General features: G+C 36.3%; 2 protein-coding genes across 10 annotated transcripts; both read right to left on the bottom strand.

Annotated features, from left to right (window-relative positions):
- Positions 1 to 1238: 1238 nt before the first annotated feature.
- On the bottom strand, positions 1239 to 14670 carry LOC132618247 (vacuolar sorting protein 39-like). Of its 4 annotated transcripts, none has more exons than XM_060333306.1 (13): positions 14065 to 14670; positions 11816 to 12027; positions 11027 to 11158; positions 10771 to 10914; positions 8030 to 8142; positions 6450 to 6876; positions 5857 to 5898; positions 5363 to 5677; positions 4735 to 4956; positions 4274 to 4516; positions 3294 to 3743; positions 2117 to 2215; positions 1239 to 1741 (listed from the first exon to the last, which is right to left on the bottom strand). In XM_060333306.1, exons 1-13 carry the CDS (start codon positions 14504 to 14506, stop codon positions 1541 to 1543), a joined length of 3042 nt encoding a protein of 1013 aa, XP_060189289.1. In that variant the 5' UTR covers positions 14507 to 14670; the 3' UTR covers positions 1239 to 1540. The 4 variants fall into 4 exon arrangements, with proteins under 4 accessions (XP_060189289.1, XP_060189292.1, XP_060189291.1 ...); XM_060333309.1 differs by lacking the exon at positions 14065 to 14670 and adding an exon at positions 13149 to 13947 and having other exon boundaries at positions 11821 to 12027; XM_060333308.1 differs by lacking the exon at positions 14065 to 14670 and adding an exon at positions 13149 to 13942.
- A 3832-nt stretch (positions 14671 to 18502) lies between these two features.
- LOC132618264 (interactor of constitutive active ROPs 4-like) lies at positions 18503 to 22105 on the bottom strand. 6 transcript variants are annotated; one of them, XM_060333327.1, is made up of 4 exons: positions 21951 to 22047; positions 21800 to 21836; positions 20068 to 20140; positions 18503 to 19895 (listed from the first exon to the last, which is right to left on the bottom strand). In XM_060333327.1, the coding sequence occupies exons 3-4, from the start codon at positions 20079 to 20081 to the stop codon at positions 18806 to 18808; spliced, it is 1104 nt and encodes a 367-aa protein (XP_060189310.1). In that variant the 5' UTR covers positions 20082 to 20140; positions 21800 to 21836; positions 21951 to 22047; the 3' UTR covers positions 18503 to 18805. The 6 variants fall into 6 exon arrangements, with proteins under 6 accessions (XP_060189310.1, XP_060189308.1, XP_060189309.1 ...); XM_060333325.1 differs by lacking the exon at positions 21800 to 21836 and having other exon boundaries at positions 21951 to 22105; XM_060333326.1 differs by lacking the exon at positions 21951 to 22047 and having other exon boundaries at positions 21800 to 21932.
- Positions 22106 to 22397: the final 292 nt, after the last annotated feature.

Consider the following 22397-nt stretch of genomic DNA (forward strand, 5'->3'; position numbering starts at 1 on the left):
ACTCCGACATAGTAATCAGCTCAACTCCCATTTCAAGGTCTTTCCTGACAAATACCCTTGCGTATCAACACCGCTTACCTTGGTATTCTTGAACTGGCGTTGTTGGAACAGCTGCTTCTGCAATTCTTGGTGCTAAGGTTAATGTGATTCTCCTTTAGATGTCTCACCTGAAAAATACATCCGTATTGACTTGGATGGACTCATGGATATCTCATAGCCGAAAACTAGCGGTGTGCAGCGATTCAGTAATTAAAGCTTTTTGAATTCATTTTGGTTCTTAAAGTTCCCTTGAGGTATCAACTAATAAGAAAGATATTGGACAACCCCCATATTTCTTTTTCACGAATTTCACAAATTAGTAAAAAAAAACTTACAATCTTGTCAAAATTGGCATCCGGAAGGATATATGATTCATGCTCCTTTAGGTTCTTTAAATTCTAAGGACACCAAAAGAATTGACTACTGAGATAAGCACTTCTCAAGTTCAGGATATTCAAGAAGAACGTGTTGTTCCAGCTCGATACCATATTAGGACTCTTTACTTTGTTTGTTGGATCTATAGGATTTCCTTTGAACTAAGAGAGTGATTTAGGATATATTATCAAAATGGTTAGCTCCATCTATGAATCTTTTGCATCAAAAGTCAAATAATTCGATAGATTTGAATGATTTTTTAAAGGATGCAATTCTTTCGGTGAGCATAACTTATTTCAGAATATCTGTAGCATCCTTTTTATATAACCCATTTGTTCTTCTTTAAAAAATTGAGTTAATTAATTCTTTAGTTGGAAAGAGTCCTTAAGAGAATTCCGTGGGACAAGATTCTGTGACTTCCCTCCTGTGCCGCAAATTCTTTAGGTATCTTATGTGGTGTACCATGATCACCTCAATGATCCTCTGTATTCTTGTAGGGGGGTGGAAAGAAAGCTTTTGTGATGCCTCATTTGAGAAGATGTAAGAAGCTTTTTGATGTCCAAATCATACGTGCTCTACGATTGGGGTGGTTGTGCACCTTTTATGAGAGCCACTATCGTCAACCAAGGTTTGTTGTTAGTGGGATGTCAGTGTGAATCTTATTGTCATGCTTAACAATGGGGTTTGTTGCTTTACAAACAACACCGAAAATTGTGTATTATTGCACAATAATTGAACATTCACAGCCAGAGTTGCAACAAACAATGCATACAAAGACACACTGCACAATTAAGTCACAAACAAACCTCGAATACAAGCTGACATCACACAACCTCAAATCCGTCACATTCACTTCCATATTTGACATAATATACAACAAAGTGAGCATTACACATTCCTTTGTGGTGTATCACCACCACGCTTCATATCTCTTGGTATTAATCATGCACACACCAGAACACTTACAGAAACACGGAGAGCACAAGTATCCTACTTTCAGGAATAAATGGTGACTTAAAACTTAAAGCCGCAGAACATGTTAAACGGTCCTAACATAAAGAAAACGGATCAATGCCATATACAGCAACCCAAAAAATGCAGTTCAACGAAATCCAATTTCTCGTTATCATCTCTTCCTCAACTGAGAACCTCTTCCAACTGCCTTCATATTCTGTGAATCTCTAAAGCAAACAAAGTGCACAATTGTCTTACCATTAGGATAGACTGCAAAGACACTGGTGCCAATCTTCTTGTTGCAAAGAGAGCACATGCTATCACTTGTGATCTTCAAGACTGCTTTCCTTTGGCTATACAGTTCATCTTTAACCTGTTTCATACACAGTTTTACAGTGAGAGAACAAATACTAAACCACATCTTTAGTGCACAATCTAATCATACATATTAAATACTCCAGGATTAATTTTCAAATTTCCACACGTTCTCTAACATAAACTCTAAAACAATAGAAATTGCAAAGATGATATTGGTAATTGCCATAGAACAGATAAAAAAGATGATTCACATGCCAGTAAAGAAAATCAATGTACTCTACACTGATATAACCGGGCTAATTGCTCCTTACCCACTTAAGCCTTGGCTGGCAGTCAGGCGAACAAAAGAACAAGTAAAAGCGAAGCCAGAAGACCCCAAAGGACCAAATATAAACTGTGTGTGTATTGGTCTAACCACAGTAAGACTTACCTGTAGGTTTTCACTTTCTCTCAAGCTTTTTATCACTGAAAAGTTCCGATACGCTTCACTGGATTTCCTCAGAAGAGGAGCAAGAAATGGAAGCAAGTTCTGCATGATGCCAAAATGAATCAATATATTACTATAACAGGAAGATGTGAAACATTCTTGCTCATGCACACATCCATGCACAGGGAAAAGCTAGAGATAATGATTCTGCAGTTGCAATTTTAGCATGTCAAGGCAGGGGCGGAGCCAAGTGGAGGCCAGGGTGTTCACCTGAACCCCCTTCAGCGAAAAATTATCATGTATACACAAGGTTAAAATTATTTTTTTATGTATAAATAGTAGATGTTGAACTCCCTTGGCTTCCTCGTTTCCTACTCTTTTATATTTTTGAACCTGGTGAAAAATCCTGGCTCCGCCACTGTGTCACGGCATGAAAGGTTGTTTACTCTAACACATAAACAATGTTGCATGAACTATCCCAGAGTAGTGTATGTGTATTTTCAGAAAACCCTAAAGGCTCTACTACCTTATCTTCTCATAAGAACATAAAGAAAAACTAAAACGATTCTTTGTCCAAAGAGAACCAAGAAGATGCTGACATGATATCTACCAGTGTATCAGGAGTAACATTAGACAGTATTTTACTTGGCGCAGTTGTTTCAAACAGATAATTCGGTATACTTGACCATTTGAAAGACAGATTGATCAAACTTCACCTTGCAGCTTCCTTAATGTGTATTATCCCAAAGTCAATATTTAAAAATAATATAGCTGGAAACATCTCATATGCAGTTTAAGGAACGTGACTAATCTATAAACCACACATTAGGAATTTAGGACATATTAACACGTTCAGTGCTCCCAGACCCCACTCGTGGGAATATACTGGGCATGTTCATGCTGTTGTTAACATGATTAGTGCTCAGATGCAGAAAGTACCATCCCTCTTGACTAGATATCTTAGCTAGTGTTCTAGTGAGTTTTTTCTGTTTATAGCTTTTAGCCGGAGGGGTGGGGGTTGTGGCATGATGGTATAGCAGAGCCTATCTCTGGTTTCTTTTCTGAGAGAATCACTTCTGCACGCAAGGAATGATTGTTTACTTCAGCCCATTTTGGTTAAATATCGACCACCTTCCTCATCTAGCTCATGTATACCATCACATTTTGATGGTTCATTTACCTGTAGCTTAGTGTCCCTTGGCAATAGTTTCAGCGCTTGGGCCCCATGAATCCGATCCCACCTTCTGCTCAAAAGATCCAGCACCTGATCTATCATAATAGTAGAACCTCCTTCCTCGGCAGCATCTTCTGTATCTCCATCACTCCTACCGCTGTCAGTGCCACTTGGACTGAGTCGAGTGTCCTCTGCGCCCTCAATTTCAGCAATTTTCTTGAAGCGGCCTCCTTTAACCTTTGTTGTAGTTCCTGAACCAACTTTTGGAATCCCAGGGCTCTGAGATGATACCAGATTAGTAATTTTCTTCTCAAAATTTTTTGTTGTCTTCGTGGGATTTAGATAGATTTGCAGTAGAGTCAAGTAAATGTTTCCATAAGATTTTGCTGAATGTTGTTGAAGTCCTGAATCGTACACCCTATCACAGTAGGACAGTGCAAGTTCGGGAACGTGAAGCTATAAATCAAAGAGAGCAATTCACTTCAGTAAAATGCATTCAAGCTGGTAAAATGCAACAAAAAGAGACAACTGAAAAGACTTCAATGCCTGCCATCAAATTCAAAAAATTAGACATGTATTAATGACAAAAAAGATGTCATATCCCATGCCCCTACTTAACATTGCATACTAGCCCAACAACATATAGAAAAAGAAAGGGTAAAAGCAAAATCCAATTATATAATAGAACTATGAGAAAGTTAACAATTATTTATCCAGATAACTATGAGAAGGTTAACATGTCTGACCAACAGGTACACTAACTAAAGTAAGAGTGAAATGATCGCACTACTGAGATTAACTGCTAGATTAGTCAACAGATCTAACGGCAAATGCAAGTTCACAATACAATTCTGTAATAATGCTTACGATAAAGAACTTGTACAGTTTTGATTTTTGCCATACCTTAAGTCCCCTCGAAAACACCAATGCATTAGATAAAAGACTATCCTAAAAGATGTCATGTGCAGTTTAGGTGGGAGAAATACCTTGTGCACATAAATAGACAGCGCAAGTTCATGTTGATTCATTTTCCCCAACAGAATTGCACGTTCTTCATACAAAGCATCTGGTGGAAGTTTCTTCAGTAACACCTCTGGATTATATCCAGAGATACTCTCCAAAGAAGACAATAGCTTTTTCCTTGTCGGAGAACATGTTTTCTCATCCCATTTTTGCTGGGAATTAAGTTCAGCATACAAATCAAGCACTTCTGAGAGATAAATTTGCACCTGCCACAAGTTACTAAGCGCATTTATCATAGCCACAGAAGCATGGAATTGAAGCACAAAAACTTATCCCCTGATAAACAGTATTGGAGCTAGATAGTTGTTTCCAATTTTCTCGATTCACTCAATTTGCTTTCGTAGCTTTTACGCAGTAGAAGGAACATAGGGGAAAGAAAAAGAGACGCTACAGAAAAACCAGACAGATGAACAAGTGCCTCTACCATTTCATTCTGCAGATTCCCGGAGATGCTATTTTCATTCATAGCAAGCATGAGTTCCAGATATGTTGCCTGCATGTTTGGAGCATGCTGTTTTAAGTAAGAATTCACCAGGTCCGCTGGAATGTTACCAGACAAGAATAGCTCAATGGTTTGCATAGGACAGCTCTCAAGAACAGGCAACGAGAACTCCAGGACAAGCATGGGGTCAGTTGCACAAAGGGGCTGTCCAAAAAAACAAGAAACAATCAGGTGTATATTTATGAAATGATATAATAACTGCATTGACGAAGTTTTGTTCCATAAAGTTCCTTCAAGAGAGCTTCGCTTAACCTTGTGCTGAGCAGTGAGCACAAATGCAGCGTATGATAGGAAATAACCCCAAGAATTTCCACAAACGTACATGTATCAAATATTAAAAGGATTAAGTACTCCTAGACATATCACGGTCCGAAATCTTCCATGACGGTCAAGTTGGCAGTTCACGATTATGCCTGATATCTGCCCTGACATGGACCCATAACTCATACCGCCCTCCAAATAGTTGATCCAAAATTTTTACAAGCTTCCACATCGCTCAAGTAATTAAAACCTAAAAGGAAAGAAAATAAAAGTAGATAAAGAAGCATACTTTAAGATATTCAATGATCATATCAGGCTTGAACTTCGTTGTTTGCTCTGACTTGGACTCTTCTACCAATTGATGGAGAAGTTTCAGTGCTTCACGATGCATTGAATTGCTCCTATAAAGTTCTAGCAGACAAGCATGCTGGCTTCTTTTTTGCAGGAACTCCTCACATATTTTCACATCACAGTAGTTGAGGGCTTTCAGAAAATCTGTAGCAGCCGAGGACTGTCCAGTTAAAAGCAGAGCTTGAAGAAGTGCAGTGTCCAGTATTGCAGCCATATCCCTAGCGATGGAAGTGATTGGAGCATGAATTCTGCCCTAAATAGATCAAGGAGGCAACATTTTAGATGTAAATTACGCAAGTAATACAGCAAGGTAGAATTACCACAGTACTAACAGCTCTTCGAGGCACATTAGTTATTTTTCCCTTTTTAAGTGGTTTTTCCCTTCAGTAGATCCACTAAAATAAGCCAGCACTTTTGCAGATCAGAACTTACCTCCCTGACATTTAGACTTTCCTCCGGTAGGCCATAAATGATCTATAAATTGAATAATCCATCAGAAAATTTTGCACTAACTGGATTGTTTCTTTCTAATAAGGTTTTCGGTAATTAGAAGTACATCAAACACAGACAGCCAGAAAGGTATTTACACTTGGATACAAAGAAAGGTTCATGTGAAAAACAATTTCCCTTCTGGAGTCTTTGGAATTTCTAAAAAGCTTTGCTTATAAATACTGAAATACATTGCTAGTCATTTCAATTGGGAACTTTTTTTTTTTGATTAAGCACCGGGTGTCCGGGTCTCTTTGAGCCCCGACTAATCCCGGGGGTGCACAGGCCCTCGGCAAGGAGTTTCCCGCAAGTGCACCACGGGTAATTCAGGGTTTTACCCCAGTCCGATGGCCCTCAGAAATTGTTTGCACTCAGTGGGTTTCGAACTTGAGACAGACCTTGAAAGGGAGCAAACCCCAAGGCTCAAGCCAATTACCACCAGGCTAACCCCTGAGGGTTTCATTTCAATTGGGAACTTACTCAACAAAAATAATTTCCCCACGATGGAGGGCATAAGATAAAAACCCAAAGTTTACCTTGGTTGGTTTTTTGGATCGGCCAGTTCCATAAGAAATGAAACTATCTCCGACAGCATCTGAAACCACCTCTTCAGTTCCCTCAGCTGTAGCTTTCTCAATAACACTGTATCTCTTCTTCTGTAAATACTTAATCAGAGCCATCAAGGTGTTGTGACTCATTTTTTTGGATTCTATATCCATTTCATCAGATTCTAAGACATTTGAAGGCATCGAATCCAGATCATCTGTCAGGCCAGAGGAAGCTCGGGAGAGATATGGTGCATCCCCAACATCCACAAATTTCTGTGGTTCAGGTATGAAAGATGATTTTGGAACAATAATGGAAGGATATAAGGCAAGCACATAAGTGATTTCAACTTGAGATGCCAGAAAATGTTCCATTGCTTCTTCATAGCTCCCATTTTCAAACAGAAAGTGCGCATATCTGTATCAAAAACTTGTTAAAATTCTTCATGTATATTAGGCTAAGCACTTTCTTTTTCTTTCCTTCTTTTCAGAGAAAATAATTAATGAAATCTTTTCATAAAGGTGGGGCCATGCCAGCTTGTGCACACCTCGACTAATCCATGTTACCTTCTACATCCCACCAACACAAATATCGGGTAATTGTGTCCACCAAGGTTTAGCCAAATGAGAAGAAATCGCCTAGTATCTTTTGTTGTCTCTGCTGGAATTTGGACCCTGGTCTCCCAGGGCTTTTCCATTTCATTGACCACTAGGCGACACCCTTGAGTGTTGTTCATATTTTAACCTTTCCAGGAAAAAAGGATACTGACTATAAAATCGAGCCAAGAGAGTTTCCTGGTCAAGCCAGTATGCTGTCAGTCTTTAGATGAAGTAAAACTTCCTAGCAAACATAACACCTCAAATAAGTTTATGTTAATAATATCCTATCCATTATCCCTGTCCAAAGGAAAAAAATGTATATCGCTATCAAAATTTCACATTTAGGTTGAAGCCTATATTTTATCAAAAGATGTTTACATTTGTATTGAGAGTTATTTCTTTGAGTAAAATAAAAAGTCCAAAGCTTTCAATAAGGATTAATTTCTAATATAGCTTCTATATAGTCTAAGCTTTATCAAGAAATGCGACATATTTTGTTAGATCCCACATTATCAAACCCATAAGAAGCCATGACTTTCTGATTGAGAATTTCAACAGCTTTCTATAAGAAAGAATTAAACCCTAGACAAAAAGTATAACTGATATTCTACGGAAGATACAATAAGCAAAATCTCAAAGTTGGTGAGGCAACAATAAGAAAACATTGAGAAGACAGAGAGTCAAGGTGAAGCAACTATAGTTGTATGTCTTACAGCAGGTATGCTATGCATATAAACTACGTGAGCACGCGAAAACTCTTACACATACATTGCTGAGACATGCCAACACACCAGAACCAAGTAAAGGTTAAACTAAGCTTCCCAAGCACAAGTTCTTCAGATATGATGGAAACTAAAAGTTCTTTCTTTTGGTACCAGTCATCCCATTGTGATAAATTAATCAGTATTATCCTTTATCAAAAATTAGCACAAAATTTGGCTAAACGCAGAAGGGCACTTGGGGGGAATCACCTTATATGAATTGATTGCTCCTTTGCAGACCTAAGACTTGAATCTTCTGGTGGTAGCATTTTGCACAAGGCCAAGGCCTCATCAAAGTTTCCAGATGCTGTTAGTTGCACAATCTGCATCATAGAGATAAGCTGGAATCACATTCTCATAATAAACTCAGTAGATAATGGGTATGTTCCTGAACCTCTTGATCATATGTCTTTGCGGGTACCCAAAAAAATATAACTAAGAGGTTTGCCTGTATTAGGAGAAAAGCGAGAAAGCCCATAAAGCATTTGATCAATGAATCATTAAAAAAGGATACGGCATGATTGATTGAGACAAAATGATTCCCACAATACAGCTTTAACTCCGTCAAGCCTGTACGAGCAGTGAAGAAGTATAGAGCACTATAGTTGGTAGTTAACCAACGGAAAGCATGGGAGCAAAAAAGAAAAAGAAAGTCATGTTTACTATAAGAAGGAAGCGGCGTCCATGAAACGGGTGTAGAGTCAGTCGAAATAGTCCTGTGAGTATGTGAAGATGTTCTTTTGATCAATCAAAACCCCTTCCAAACTACACTAGCTTCTTCCAAAGCATACGGCTTTCTGGAGGTAAATGATGGTATCTATATAATTTTATTTTATTTTTGATAAGGTAACATTTGTATATTTATCCAAAAATCAGACCTGCCACAAACAGTTACAGGTCTCATAGTTACAAAGGAGTATTCAGAAGATCTTCAATCCTATAACAAAAACTTATATAGAACCTAAGACATCCATAAATGATTCTAGATCTTCCATATACTCCTGTTTACACCAAAAGTAGAATAAAGCAAGACAGTTCATTTTCATCTTCTGTAAAGAATTACACTTATTTTCAAAACATCTAAGGTTCCTTTCACTCCACACAGATCACCAGATGCAAGCTGGTATAATTCTCCATCTCTCTTTGTGGCCAGAAAGGTTGGCATAACTATTCCACATCTCCAGGACTTGAACAATTTTTTCAGGCATTATCCATGTTGACCCTTTCAAATTGATGAATAAACTCCATATCTGAAAGGTAGTTTTGCAGTGAATAAAGAGGTGACTAACAGTCTCTGCTTCTTCACCACAAAAGAAACACCTTGGACTAAAATTAAAACCCCTTTTCATGAGATTTTCCTGAGTTAGTACTGCCTGCTTAGCTAGCAGCCAGACAAAACAAGAAACTTTGTAAGGGATCTTAACTTTCCATATCAATTTCCATGGCCAGTGGTCAATCTGGCTTCGGTAAATGTTAAGTCTTGTATGCCTCCTTGACAGAAAACTTGCCTAGTTTGTGAATCTGCCAGATTAGGCAGTCTTCATCATCAGATGGTCCCTTAAATTGCTCCAAGGTCTTGTAGAAATCTGCTAGTCTCTGAATCTCCCAGTCATTTAGTAGTCTTCTAAAACTCAAATTCCACCCCTGCTTAGACCATACCTCTGCCACAGAGGCATTTTGTTGCTGATTGAGGATATATATATCTGGGAATAAGAGTTTCAAATTACCATGTACTAACCAATTGTCTTCCCAGAAGGATATCTTCATGCCATTTCCTGCCTTTAGTTTGCAATTTCCCTTGAGCTTTGGCCATTGATTCCTGATAGCTCTACATAAACTTGTTCCATAAGTACTAGTTACAGGTTTAGTTGTCCAGTTGTTTTCCCTTTCATATTTCACACTTATCACCTCTTTCCACAAGGATTGTTCATTGGAAGCAAATCTCCAAAGACATTTCATCAAAAGGCTTTGGTTTGGAGCTTTCAAATTCCTGATTCCCAGGCCCCCTGCCTTTTGCTTCCTATTAGAGCCTACCATTTAACCTGGTGGATCTTCTTAGTGTCACTGTTACCCTCCCAAAGGAAGTTCCTTCTCAAGAGATCCAATCTCTCAATAACTCTCTTAGGAATAGGGAATAGGGACATCATGTATGTGGGCATGGCATCCAAAACACTATTGATCAGTGTTAATATCCCCCCCAAGGATAGATATATAATCTAATAGAGTCAGTCGAACTAGTCCACTGCCAGTTATCAGTATTTATCAAATATGTCCCTATCTAATAGAATGATGTTGGATCAAATGACAAAGGTACTGTCGAGAAAGAAATGAAAACGGATTCACGTAGCAGGAGAAAGATTTCCCATTCCTTAGCCGGAATGAAATGTGGCCATGAAAGAGGGATTATGTGGAATAGAATTGACTGGGTGGTAGAGTCATGCAAACGCGTGTTTCTTCCATATTTTGGACCTTATATAAAGAGAAAGCCTTAGCCCTTAAAATGTGCTGCGAAGAGAGATCAAAGACGAAGATCTCCTGACATAGGCACTGGATGGAAAAGAAAGATAAAGGAACAACCCACCAGAAGGGCATACCTCACAGGGCACCAATTTCTTTCCATAAAACTCTAAACTAAACTAAATCTTTTTCCTTTTTTTTTTTTTTTTTGATAAGTCAAAAAAAATATTATTATGGCTCATACAGGTCTTGTAAGCAAAACTATTCATGATCAGTTACAACTTGCGATATAGATTTATTTTGCAAGTCATAGATTATCCGTTTGTGTGCCTAAAGCATTCTCAGCTTAGTCATGACAAACCTCAGTCCCTCCAAAATGAGGAGTTGTTCGGTTTCACAGAGACATAAATGTGCTACAGTTACAATACTGGATTAGAAGCATAAGCAAGATGTTCAACATAATATTAAAATGAACTTTCTAGAGTGACAATTACCTGTGCACCAAGAGGAACAGGAAAAAATCCAAAAACAGAATAATCAAGAGCAACAATAACAGCATTGTTGCTTTGAACAAGACGACGAACATTCCGAAGGACAACTGTTTGAATCAAAGGATAAGGAACACGAAGAGAACGTATCTGCAATACCCAAAACATCAAACTGCATTATCTTTCCAGATTATTAAGATCTAAAGTATTCCCTTAATAATGAACAAAAAGCACGGATTAGCAAACTAAACTCTCAAGCTACCTCAACATGTCGCGGTAAGAGACCTATTGCATAGGGCTTCTGAATAACAACAACTGCAGGAGCCTCAGACCAACAAACCCTCCCGTCTTGGATCAACTTTCCATTTTGGTCAACTAAGACACCAATATTATCCTGAAACAACACTTAACAACAATTATGGATACAGGTAATTTGCATAGTTCTTTTTTTTTTTTTTTTTTTAGTAAAATTAATTTTACTGAAAAAGATTAACCCAGAACCAATTGGTACTGGTTCAGTACACACACACAAAAAAAAAAAAAAAAAAGAAGAAGCAGCAGCAGCTGGACGGATGGTTTTCAAAGGTTAGGACTTTAGTCGAGAGAAGTGACAGATGATCCACAAGTGCTTCATCAAGTCATAGAGAGTAGACTATAGATCCTGTGGAATCACATGTGATCCACGGAATAAAAGATGGAGGGTGCATCATACTGATGAATTATATTCTGAAGTAAAAGTATGTATCCCCTGCTCTATGGATACATTGAAGCTCTGGTATGTGGAATTTGAAAAGTAACAACACATAGGGAAGACGCCCCCCACCCCCGGTCCATCAAGCCATAGTGTTGTATGCATGAGTGTGGAAAGAACTAAAATTCCTAGATGATGCTGAATATTTGATAGAAATTATTGAATAACTGTAAGAAGAGCAAGAAGATATTTTGCTTCTTTTGAAATGTCAACATGGTTTCTGCACAACCTTTGTGCTGATGATATATAGTATTATTGTTAACTTTCTAGAAAAGATGATAGTGATACTGATAACATTACCTTACCCAAAAGAAGTTCTCCAGAGGGAAGAGATACCACAAGAGGTGCGGCGATCCTCCCTGAAGGAAACACCTCAGACAATGCACCATTGGTGGTATTCAATATCATGTACTCTCTTCTAATCCCCAAACATATATTCTCACCACACCAAGACATTGACTTGACTGTATCAGGGACTCCAAATTCTTTCACCTCCACAAATCCCCTCCCCCCTATAGAAGTTTCAAATAAGAATCAGATTAACAGTAACCGAACTCTTATAGCATGAGAAAAATACTATCATCAATATCCAAACTGCTTTGAGCAAGAAACCTGAAAGTCAAGTCACCAAGTGCAAGAAGAAAGAAATTACGTGCATTATAATATTTGTGTTAAATTAAAAGCAGTGAGCACAAAACTATACTCCCATTGTCCCAATTTATGTAACACTCCGGCTAGTTTCGGATGTCACAAAATGTTTGAACCATGCCATTTCTATACAACTTTCACAACTTCTGCAAATTCAAATCATCAAACTATTCAACAAAAATTCGGGGTTATCTGATGTTTTCCATATCAAACTATCTTTTCAACGCTTACTTTAATCTTTTCTTCTATTTTCCTTCTTGTAACATATAAATCAAGTTAGTATCTCTGTCTACTCAAACATTTCCATATAAAATGGGAGGAAACAAAACTATAGATTTCTTTAGTAGCAAGGACAAGGGACACAGCTAATTCGAACCCCTAAAAGTCACCCGGACAATACGCAAAAGGTTAGCTACAGTTCGACGGGTATGTCTCCGCTTACCAGAGGCAAAACAAAAATGAGTGCATTCTTTTTACACATTTAACCATTACCTTTATAGTGGAAAAGTATAGCTCTAATTATGTTTGTAACATCATAAAACAATTCAGCCAATGTAAAAGCACTTCCTTTCAAATCTGGCAGATATTCACTAATCAAAATCATCAGAAATGGCATTTCCACGACAACAATGTCAAATGTCCAACTAACAAATATAGTAACTGAAATGCCATACACTGAATTACACATTTACTTATCTAAAATAATCAGAAATAGCATTTCCATGACAACAATGCCAAGTTTTCAACTACCAAGTATTGTAATTAAACTGCCATACACTGAATTACACATTTACTCATGTAAAATAATCAGAAATAGCATATCCATGACAACAATGCCAAGTTTTCAACTAACAAGTATTGTAATTAAACTGCCATACGCTGAAATACACATTTACTTATCTAAAATCATCAGAAATGCATTATTACGACATTTTCAATTAACAATTTCGTAATTAAACTGGAAGTCTGGAATGGAAGTAGTTACCATCATGTCTGAAGATACAAACTCTCTTTCCCCTCCCAAAACACAAAAACCCTCTTTTATCGTCCCATGAATACACATTAGCACCTTTAGCTTTAGTAATTACAGCCAAACTCTCCAAATTGGGCAAACAATGGAATAACTAATACTACATGAATAACTAAACTAATGCTTGTATTACTAATAGGTGCATAACTCTAACCAGCAACCAAACAACCTCTTAAACATTACCTTTATAGTGGGAAAGCATAGTTCTAATTATGTTTGTAACATCATAAAACGATTCAGCCAATGGAAAAACACTTCCTTTCACATCTAGCAGGCACTAAAATACACATTCACTCATCTAAAACCATCAGAAATAGCATTGTCATGACAACAATGTCCAATTTTCAACTAATTTAAGTGTTTTACTTTCCTTTTTAGTCCGTTCCAAAAAGAGTGTTTCTTTCTGCATTTAGTAAGTTTTCCAATTCCAACATTCTACATTACAAGTTTAAGACCACAAGATTTAAAGGACCACACACACATCTTTAAATTTAAGACCACAAAATTCAAAAGTCTCCCCTTTATTTATCAAACTCCGTGCCCAGTCAAACTAAAACACTTAAATTGAAACAGAGTATCCTAATTAAAGTGCAATTCAAGTGATTACCCATCATGTCTGAAGATACAAACCCTTTTTCCCCTTTAGCTTTAGTATAACAGCTAAAGTTTCCAACTTTGGCAACTCTTTTAATTTCAACTTTCTGCGTGACATGTTTAAGACCACAAGATTAAATGACATTTTGTTACATTCAACTACATATCTTCAAGTTTAAGACCATGAAACCCAAAAATCCTTCTTTCACGTTCAAATCAAAACCAGACAAACAAAACGAAACGAATATCATAATTAAACTGGAATTCAAGTGATTACCATCATGTCTGAAGATACAAACTCTCTTTCCCCTACCAAAACACAAAAACCCTCTTTTATCATCCCATGAATACACATTAGCACCTTTAGCTTTAGTAATCACAGCTAGAGTTTCCAAATTAGGCAACCGATGAAAGGCAATTGATTCCGAAAAGGAAAGCAAAAGTTCACGTGAAACAAGTACTTCCATAGCAAGCATTTGTCTTCTAGAAAATCCATTAACAGTTCTTTCAAGGACATATCGTTCTTGTTGAAGACCTAGGTTTTGTGGATGGAAATCGGACGGTGGAGATTGATTTGAAACGGAGGATTCTGGACCGTAGATACGGAGTGATCCATCGGAACAGGATATGAGTAAATTTGAACCGTACGATTCGATTGCATCGATTTTTGTTGGACAATTGTTGAGCAGTTCGAATGAATCGTAAGCACTGTGTACCATTTTGTTTTTGATTTTTTTTGGTTCTTTGATTGATTTGTTTTACGATGTCAAAGGTCTCTGTGCAACGACGTCGTTTTGGGATGTTAATGTTCCTCAGACGCTTATAACCGAGAGTTTTACGGTTATGTGCTTTGTCCCGCTCTTTTGGAGTTTCTTCCTTCACTATTTCCATATCCACGTTAGCTTCCCAAAAAATTATGTATATGCCTTTAGAAATTAATATATATTCTAATAAATGAAAATATTTTTGGGGCACGGTGATTAGACTTATTTTAAGCACAAAATGGCTTATAAGCTTACTAGTCAAACATTTAAAAATAACTTATAAGTTGGTTTTAGTAATTTATAAGTCAATCCAAACGGGCTCGTTATGTATTCATTTATTTATTGGCAAATTGATCAGACACCTAGTAGAAAACATGTCAACTCACTCAGACATGAGATCGCTCAGAAGAAACTGCTAGAGGGCCACACGTCGGAGATATATTTTCTTTTCGCTATGTAAGTTTTGAAGTTCTTTTTTCTATGAGAGGTAACATCTGCCGAAGTGGGCAAAAAGATTAACTTAATAGTTTTTGATATTACCACAGCATTTACTTAAGTGAACAATTTTTATCTAACATTTTCGCCGCACTTCAACATTTTTTTTTAGTCTTCATATCCCAACCTCAACTAATATCACTCGTAAAGTTTTATCAATTTTTTGCGCGGAGTGCCCTTCTTTTGGGCTGGTCTTTATATTTTGCCCCTCATTTATGTCTTCTTTAAATTTTGCCCTTGCCGCCTGTTTAATGAAAGTTTTTTGACAAAATTACTCTTACCCCATTAAAATCCTTTTTATTTCGTCATTTGCCCTTTTCTTTTCTTTTTTTGCTTCTTCTTTCCTCCTCTGTTTTGTGTTTGTCTCATCTGTTCTAAAACTTAGGTACGAATTTGGATCTTTTGCTCGTTTCAATATTTATTTTTATGTTAAATTGTTATTTGTTGAATTGATATCCTTGTCTTCATCGTTTTTTATATTTAATTGATCCTTTTTTATTTAAAATTATAGTGTTTTGTTATAGTGTCTGTATGATTTTTTGAACTTTAGTTTCATTCCCCATGTATATATTTTGGTTTTTTGAATGTCGTATTATGAATGTCGTAATATGTTATAGTTGATTTTGATATGCGTTTTGGTTTTCTCTTTGTTGAATCGTTGAAGTTTTGCCTGTGAACAGCTGTTTTTATGTTGTTGCTGTTGTTTTTATTTAATAATCTGGTTTTTGTGAAGAATGTGTTTGTCTAAGGCAACATATGTTGGGTCCGGCAGAGTTCTTGGTTTTTGAAACTGAAGTTATGCCGGTTCCGGCATAAAGTTATGCTTGTTCCGGATAACTTCATGAATTAAGTTAATTTATGTGTGCTTGGTTTTTTGGTGTTGTCTTGTTAATAATTTTGGTTTTTATGCAATCTTATGTGTTTTTGGTGTTTTGTTAATAATATTTTGTTTTGGTTATGAAAAATGAAAGTTTGCCTCTCACGGCATACTTTGTAATTTTGTAAACTGAAGTTATGCCGGTTCCGCATAAAGTTATGCTTGTTCCGGCATAACTTCATGAATTAAGTTAATTCATGTGTGCTTGGTTTTTTGGTGTTGTCTTGTTAATAATTTTGGTTTTTATGCAATCTTATGTGTTTTTGGTGTTGTTTTGTTAATAATGTTTTTGTTTTGCTTATGAAAATGAAAGTTGCCTCTAACAGCATACTTTATTCTTTTGTAAAGTGAACTTCTGCCTCCTTCGGCATACTTTTCTAGTTCTTAACATTTGCGTAAATTTTTGTTTTACTCATGAAAATAAAAGTTTGCCACTAACAGCATACTTTGTTCTTTTGTAACATGAACTTCTGCCCCCTCCGGCAGACTTGTCTAATTCTTAACACTTGTGTACTTTTTTATTTTGCTTATGAAAATGAAAGTTGCCTCTAACAGCATACTTTGTTCTTTTGTAAGGTAAACTTCTGCCTCATCCGGCATACTTTTCTAGCTCTTAACACTTGTATACTTGATGTTTTGCTTATGAAAATGAAAGTTTGCCTCTAACAGCATAATTTGTTCTTTTGTAAAGTGAACTTCTGCCTCCTCCGGCAGACTTGTCTAATTCTTAACACTTGTGTACTTTTTTATTTTTCTTATGAAAATGAAAGTTGCCTCTAACAGCATACTTTGTTCTTTTGTAAAGTAAACTTCTGCCTCCTCCGGCATACTTTTCTAGTTCTTAACACTTGTATACTTGATGTTTTGCTTATGAAAATGAAAGTTTGACTCTAGCGGCATACTTTGTTCTTTTGCAAGGTGAACTTCTGCCTCCTCCGGCATACTTGTTCAGAACTTTGCCTGATTATTTTTTGTCAACTGAAGTTACTATAATTTCAAGTCTAAGTCATTGAGCATTGTATACTAATCAAATGGAACGTATAAACTAATCAAAATCAGAACAAAGCAATAAATTTGATCAATTCTATGTTGTTGAGTAAAATTATGATTCGCAATGTTAAATCTCAACTGAATATCAGTTGTTTAGTTCATAGAAGATGATTTGTTGTTATATTCAAATATTAACAAATCTAAACTTAATAAAGCATCAAATTGAGTTGAATTACGTTCAATTGAAACGCTATATATTATGTATTTATCTTTTCCGATGTTGTAGCAGCAAAATCAATGGAGATTTCTCCGGTGAAATGTTGGAACGATAGAACGATTGAAAGGTTTGTTGTTGGAATGATGGATAGGTTTAATTGGATGTTTGGGGTTCGTTACAGACTTTCAGGTTTTTATATGTGATGGGTAGGGGTACTAACGTCTTTTCTTATTATTTTTTAGCTTAGAAGGGCAAATATTAAAGACCACGCATTACGGGGGCAAAAATTAAAGACCAACGCATTTGAAGGGCATTCGCGCGAATTGCCCAAAGTTTTATTTCCATTCGGAAATGGGAAACCCTGAAAAATATTATGCAGGAAATGAACCCAAAATTGACAAATTTATATCACACTCAAGTATGATAATAGTCACCTTCCCCGTATCCTCAAACTAGTCAGAGTGCTATACTTACATGCTCAGGTTAAAGGCGCTGTCCTCGTTTGGTAGAAGGCTTAAAATCTTGTGTGATTGCTTGATATCCATAATGATAATAATTTTTATCATTTAAATTAGTCCTATGCCCCAAGCTAAACATTCATGATTGACTTTATGAAATTATTAAGATGAGAGTTGATAAAGCCATTGCTTAATCTTTCTTTTACATGGAAGGCATTGTTTAATATCATATTTTGGGTGAACTTAAGGCCAGAAGTAATTTTAGTTACTTGAACAATCAAAAAAGTTACTTTTACTTGATGACAGAGGGATAGTCTAATGGAAAGGACCCTCCACCTCCAACCATTAGGTTGAGGAATAGGATCACTATTGTGCTCCTGGGTGAAAGGTTCGACTGTGGTGTTTACCATATGAAAAATCTTAGAAAAGGAGAGTTATTTCTAGTTACCTCATCTAGGAGTATAGAAGAGTAAAAGCTGCACGAGAAAATGGAAACGTGGATCTGGTGTAATTTTATGTTGTATAATGTTTAAGATAACGATTCAAGAAAGTAAACGTTCAGTTTGAGAGAGAAGTTTTTAAGAACATTTTCTTATTCTTGTGTCTTTGAAATGGCTGAATCATTGGACTAAATTTTGTCATCTGTGGATTCACAGAGCAATTGCCTCTAATACATTTGCTAGCAACATGGTAATTTCCAGAAAGTCAGGAAGCAATGCCTTTCCTAAATAGGGACACTGATATTGTTGTACATACTGGGGAAATTTCTTGTCTTGATAGAAAAGACAACTCGAAGATAAACGTTGCAGTTTTAATACATTTCTAGTGGAACTCAATCATGAAGTGTGAGTAGTTACCAGAACGTCACTTCTACGTGACTGACTGACTTAGTTCTAGTTCACTGAGGTAGGCAGTTCTTGTGATCAACTGATAGCTGATCAAGGGCAAAGTTCATTAGTAAAAATGAAGCCTTAATATGAATCATGCTCACCGGAATTGTCATCCACCACACAGACCTGCAGTTATGGATCTAAACACACTGCCCTGAATGACAAAGATATAAGACTACAAATACAGAAATCTAAACTCAGCATTATAGTAGTACTATTGGCCAGATGCCAAGAAGAAGATTCATACATTAGCCAAGAATGTTAAAATGGCGAGCGGCCATTTTGCTGGCAAAACATGACAGGCATTTTTCTTAATCTAAACGACACTTATTTGTGGCCCTTCTTCTTCCAGAGGTCACCAAACATCTTAATACCAGAACCTTTTCTCTTACCATGTGCGAAAACATCATCAGAATCATCAACCAACCCCGGCGAACCCATGTAACTTCCATATCCTCCAACAGCTGGTTCAAATACATTACCATAGTGCTTATCCATTGATCCACACCTCTCCGATATCCTTTTCCCATTCATCTCCACAGCTCCTCCCGCTAATACTGCTGCAGCAGCATCTGCAGCCTTCCTCCATTGTTCTGTTTGGACTCTTAGTTTCTTCATCTCATTTTCTAATGCCTCTTTCACCTTTTCAGTGGCTTCGAGTTTCTCCTTTATGTTAACTCCATCATTCTTGCTTGTTTCAAGCTCTTGTGTTACTTGGTTTAGCTTGAGGGTCATTTCGTCTTCCTTGGCCTTAACGGACAATATCTCTAGCATCTTTTCGTTCAACTCCTTCTTCAGGCTCTCATTTTCTTGGCAAAAAGCCTGAACCTCTTTCTCTTTCTCCTCCAACTTGGATTTCAATGAGCTTATTCCTTCATCTTTCAAATTCAGCTCTTCGACTGATGGTTTCTCTGGTTCAAATTCAGTAGAGGGGTGGCTAATTTCAACATTTGGAGGACGCTCCACAGTTACCTTCTCAACTGGAACTTCAAAAACATCAGTTTCTTTCAGTTCATCATTATCTGGAATTTCATGAGTTGGATTGTTTTTGTTATCGTCGTCGTTGTTGTTGTCAGTTTCTTGGATTTGTTCAGGCTCAGCAACAGTTGGTTTCTTGTTTTTCTTCTCTAGCTGTTCTTGAGCTGCTTTTTTTGCAGCCTCGGCTGAAGCTAACTGTCCTTTAAGAGATTTGAGCTCATCCTGTGCTTGACCAAGTTGGGATTCCAAATCTGCAATTCTTGTACCAAGTTTCCTTTGGTTCAGTGGATCAGATTGAGCACCTCGTGGAGAGCGACGATCGCCTAATTTAGGACTCCGGTCAGGCACTGACCGATGGTGTAGAGGATCGGAATCAGAGCTTGATGTTCTGAGTTGTGGAGGACCTCGAGGCGATTGCCTTTGAGGCATTTCTGATCCCCTATTCTCTCAAAATGACAAAAACATAAAACAAAAGGTGCTGTTAGAAACTATGAATTGTAACATAGGAGACTCAGATAATCTGCTAGAACATGTTAAAATACACTGGCATTGTAAAAATTGTCTATTCCTACTGCTTTTAGAGGGAGTGAAAATTCATCACAAGAACTCACCTTGATCGTGGCATTGTTGTACCTTCTTAAAATGTTAAAATGATGCAAGAGTGCTAGCACTTCAAGTCTTGATCTGTGGAAGTGGAGGATCAATCAGTTTTTAAGTATATCAAAATGCATTAAGTAGAAGTGTAGAACCACATTAAATTGGAATTGAAAGTTGAAATAATTTCAAGAAAAGAATATACAAGTACAACCACAATAGAAGCTGGAAAAAACAGTTTTGAGTATTAATCTCAATGGAGTGAATAATTGAATTACACCTTTTCCAGCAAAGCCACAAATATACTAGAACACTTTTTTAGGGAAGTAATTAATTTGTAATAAATCCAAAAGTAAAAGGTACTTCCTATTGTCCAAAATAATTGAGGTTTTTAAACTTGGGCACATAAATTGAAGAATTTATTGAATCCCAAAGTTAAGAGAGCTATTGACTAACATACCTTTAATTATGATTTTCTTAACATATCCTTAATTATGGTTTTCTTTATTTTTAGAAAGACATAATTATTATGAAATATGAGAATGTGTCTAAGGTAAATTTAAAAAAAAAAAAAACTAAAATTTTAATTATTTTGAATTAATTTTTAGAAGCTAAATCCTCGATTATTATTTTGGACAGAAGGAAGTACAAAATAAAAGAAAGAGGGAAAAGAAAAGGGAAAACATTCTTTGCAGGAAAAGGAGACAAAAATCAGCAGAGACTTGTGAAGCATGCGCTTAGAACAGAGCAAAAGGAAAATTTGCAGTCACCTTTATCCCATGCATAGGTCAATGTCATTGAAAGATGTGCACATATTCAAAACACTAGAAAGGGTGGGGGTGGGTGGTGTTCAATTATTAGATTTTCATATAGGAACTACTTCAAACTACTCTTATAATGTCTGTTTGCATGAATATACTCAAATGTTCACCAAAATGAAGATACTATCCAACAATTTAGCCCATGATTAGTTATGTGGACTCTCAAAAATATCGTTGTATTTTTCAAGATACACTTTCCAACATGCATTGATTAACATCATTAAAAAATCGGAGCAACAATACAGCCCATGATTAACGAACTCTCAAAAATATCGTTATATTTTCCAAGGTACACTATCCAACATGCACTGATTAACATTTTTAAGAGTCGCAGCAATAATAAATCATTGGTATATAAGAATAGGAAGATGAATACCTGTTGAAAACATAAACTTGAATTCTTTGAATGACTATAGTTTAATAACCTCAAAAAAAGTGAGATTTTCTCTTATTTTAAGGGCTCGTTTGGTCATAAATATCAAAAACTTTTTCATTTTTTTTGGAATTTTTGAAGTTGAAGTTGGAGTTGTGTTTGGCCATAGTTTTTGGTGAAATATAGTGTAAAAAAGTGGAAAAAAATTGAAAAATAAGTTTGTCTTGTTTTCAGTATTCCGGAATACAACTCAAAAAAAAAAATGAAAATTTTTTTTAACCAAACGCTAAAAATAAAAAAATGGAAAAAACTTTTGGAAAAAAAGTGAATAATATGGCCAAACGCCCACTGAGGTTCTTGAAACAGTACGACAATCACAAATCACTTTGACCAAGCAAACATGAGGCCTTAAAAAGGAACAAACTTTTATTTTTCTGACACTAAATGCATCACTTATTTAATTGGTACAAAGACAAAGCAACAAGAAATGACAAAAGAAGAGAAAAATGGAAAAATTAAGATAGTAAGAATTGCTAGTTCTCAGCAAAACTACACCTTCCCTTTTATTCCTTAAGTAGTTGATACAAGAAGCCTTCAGAATGAAGAAATAAAAAAACAGCCAAATGAGAATAAAGCAGAATCAAGAAAAAAGGCTTTAGCTTTTTGAGAATTGAAAGTTAGTTGTTGGATGAATGAGAGGGCTTACCAGCATTAAAAGCCCTTTCCTTTTTTGAAAGAGAGCAGCAATATAATTTCAGTGGAGCAGTAAAATTTTCCACCCAAGTAAGCTTAGTACAGGAATATTTTAAAGGTTTGAACTTTGGATGTTTGAAGTTTGAATTAAAGGCAGTGGCACGGAGAGAGGGAAGAGGACAAGACAGTAAATTTGAACGTTCAAAGTATGGGGACACCAAATATTGTCACTGTGTTCTAGGAAAACTCCATCTCTTTTTTTTTTCCTTTTTTTTTAAACACCTGCGTTCGGTATTCGTATCGGAATTTTAACTAAATCCATATTTATGCCGAAATATATCACATTTGGGGTAAAGCTCATTCTAATAAAAGTGAATACTTATTCAGAGAGTTTGATCCCGATACCTTTAATTAAGAATGAATAATATTTCCTCCGGATTAAAAAGAATGTTCACTTAGT

This window comes from Lycium barbarum, chromosome 11 (assembly GCF_019175385.1).
Source record: "Lycium barbarum isolate Lr01 chromosome 11, ASM1917538v2, whole genome shotgun sequence".
NCBI lineage: Eukaryota > Viridiplantae > Streptophyta > Magnoliopsida > Solanales > Solanaceae > Lycium > Lycium barbarum.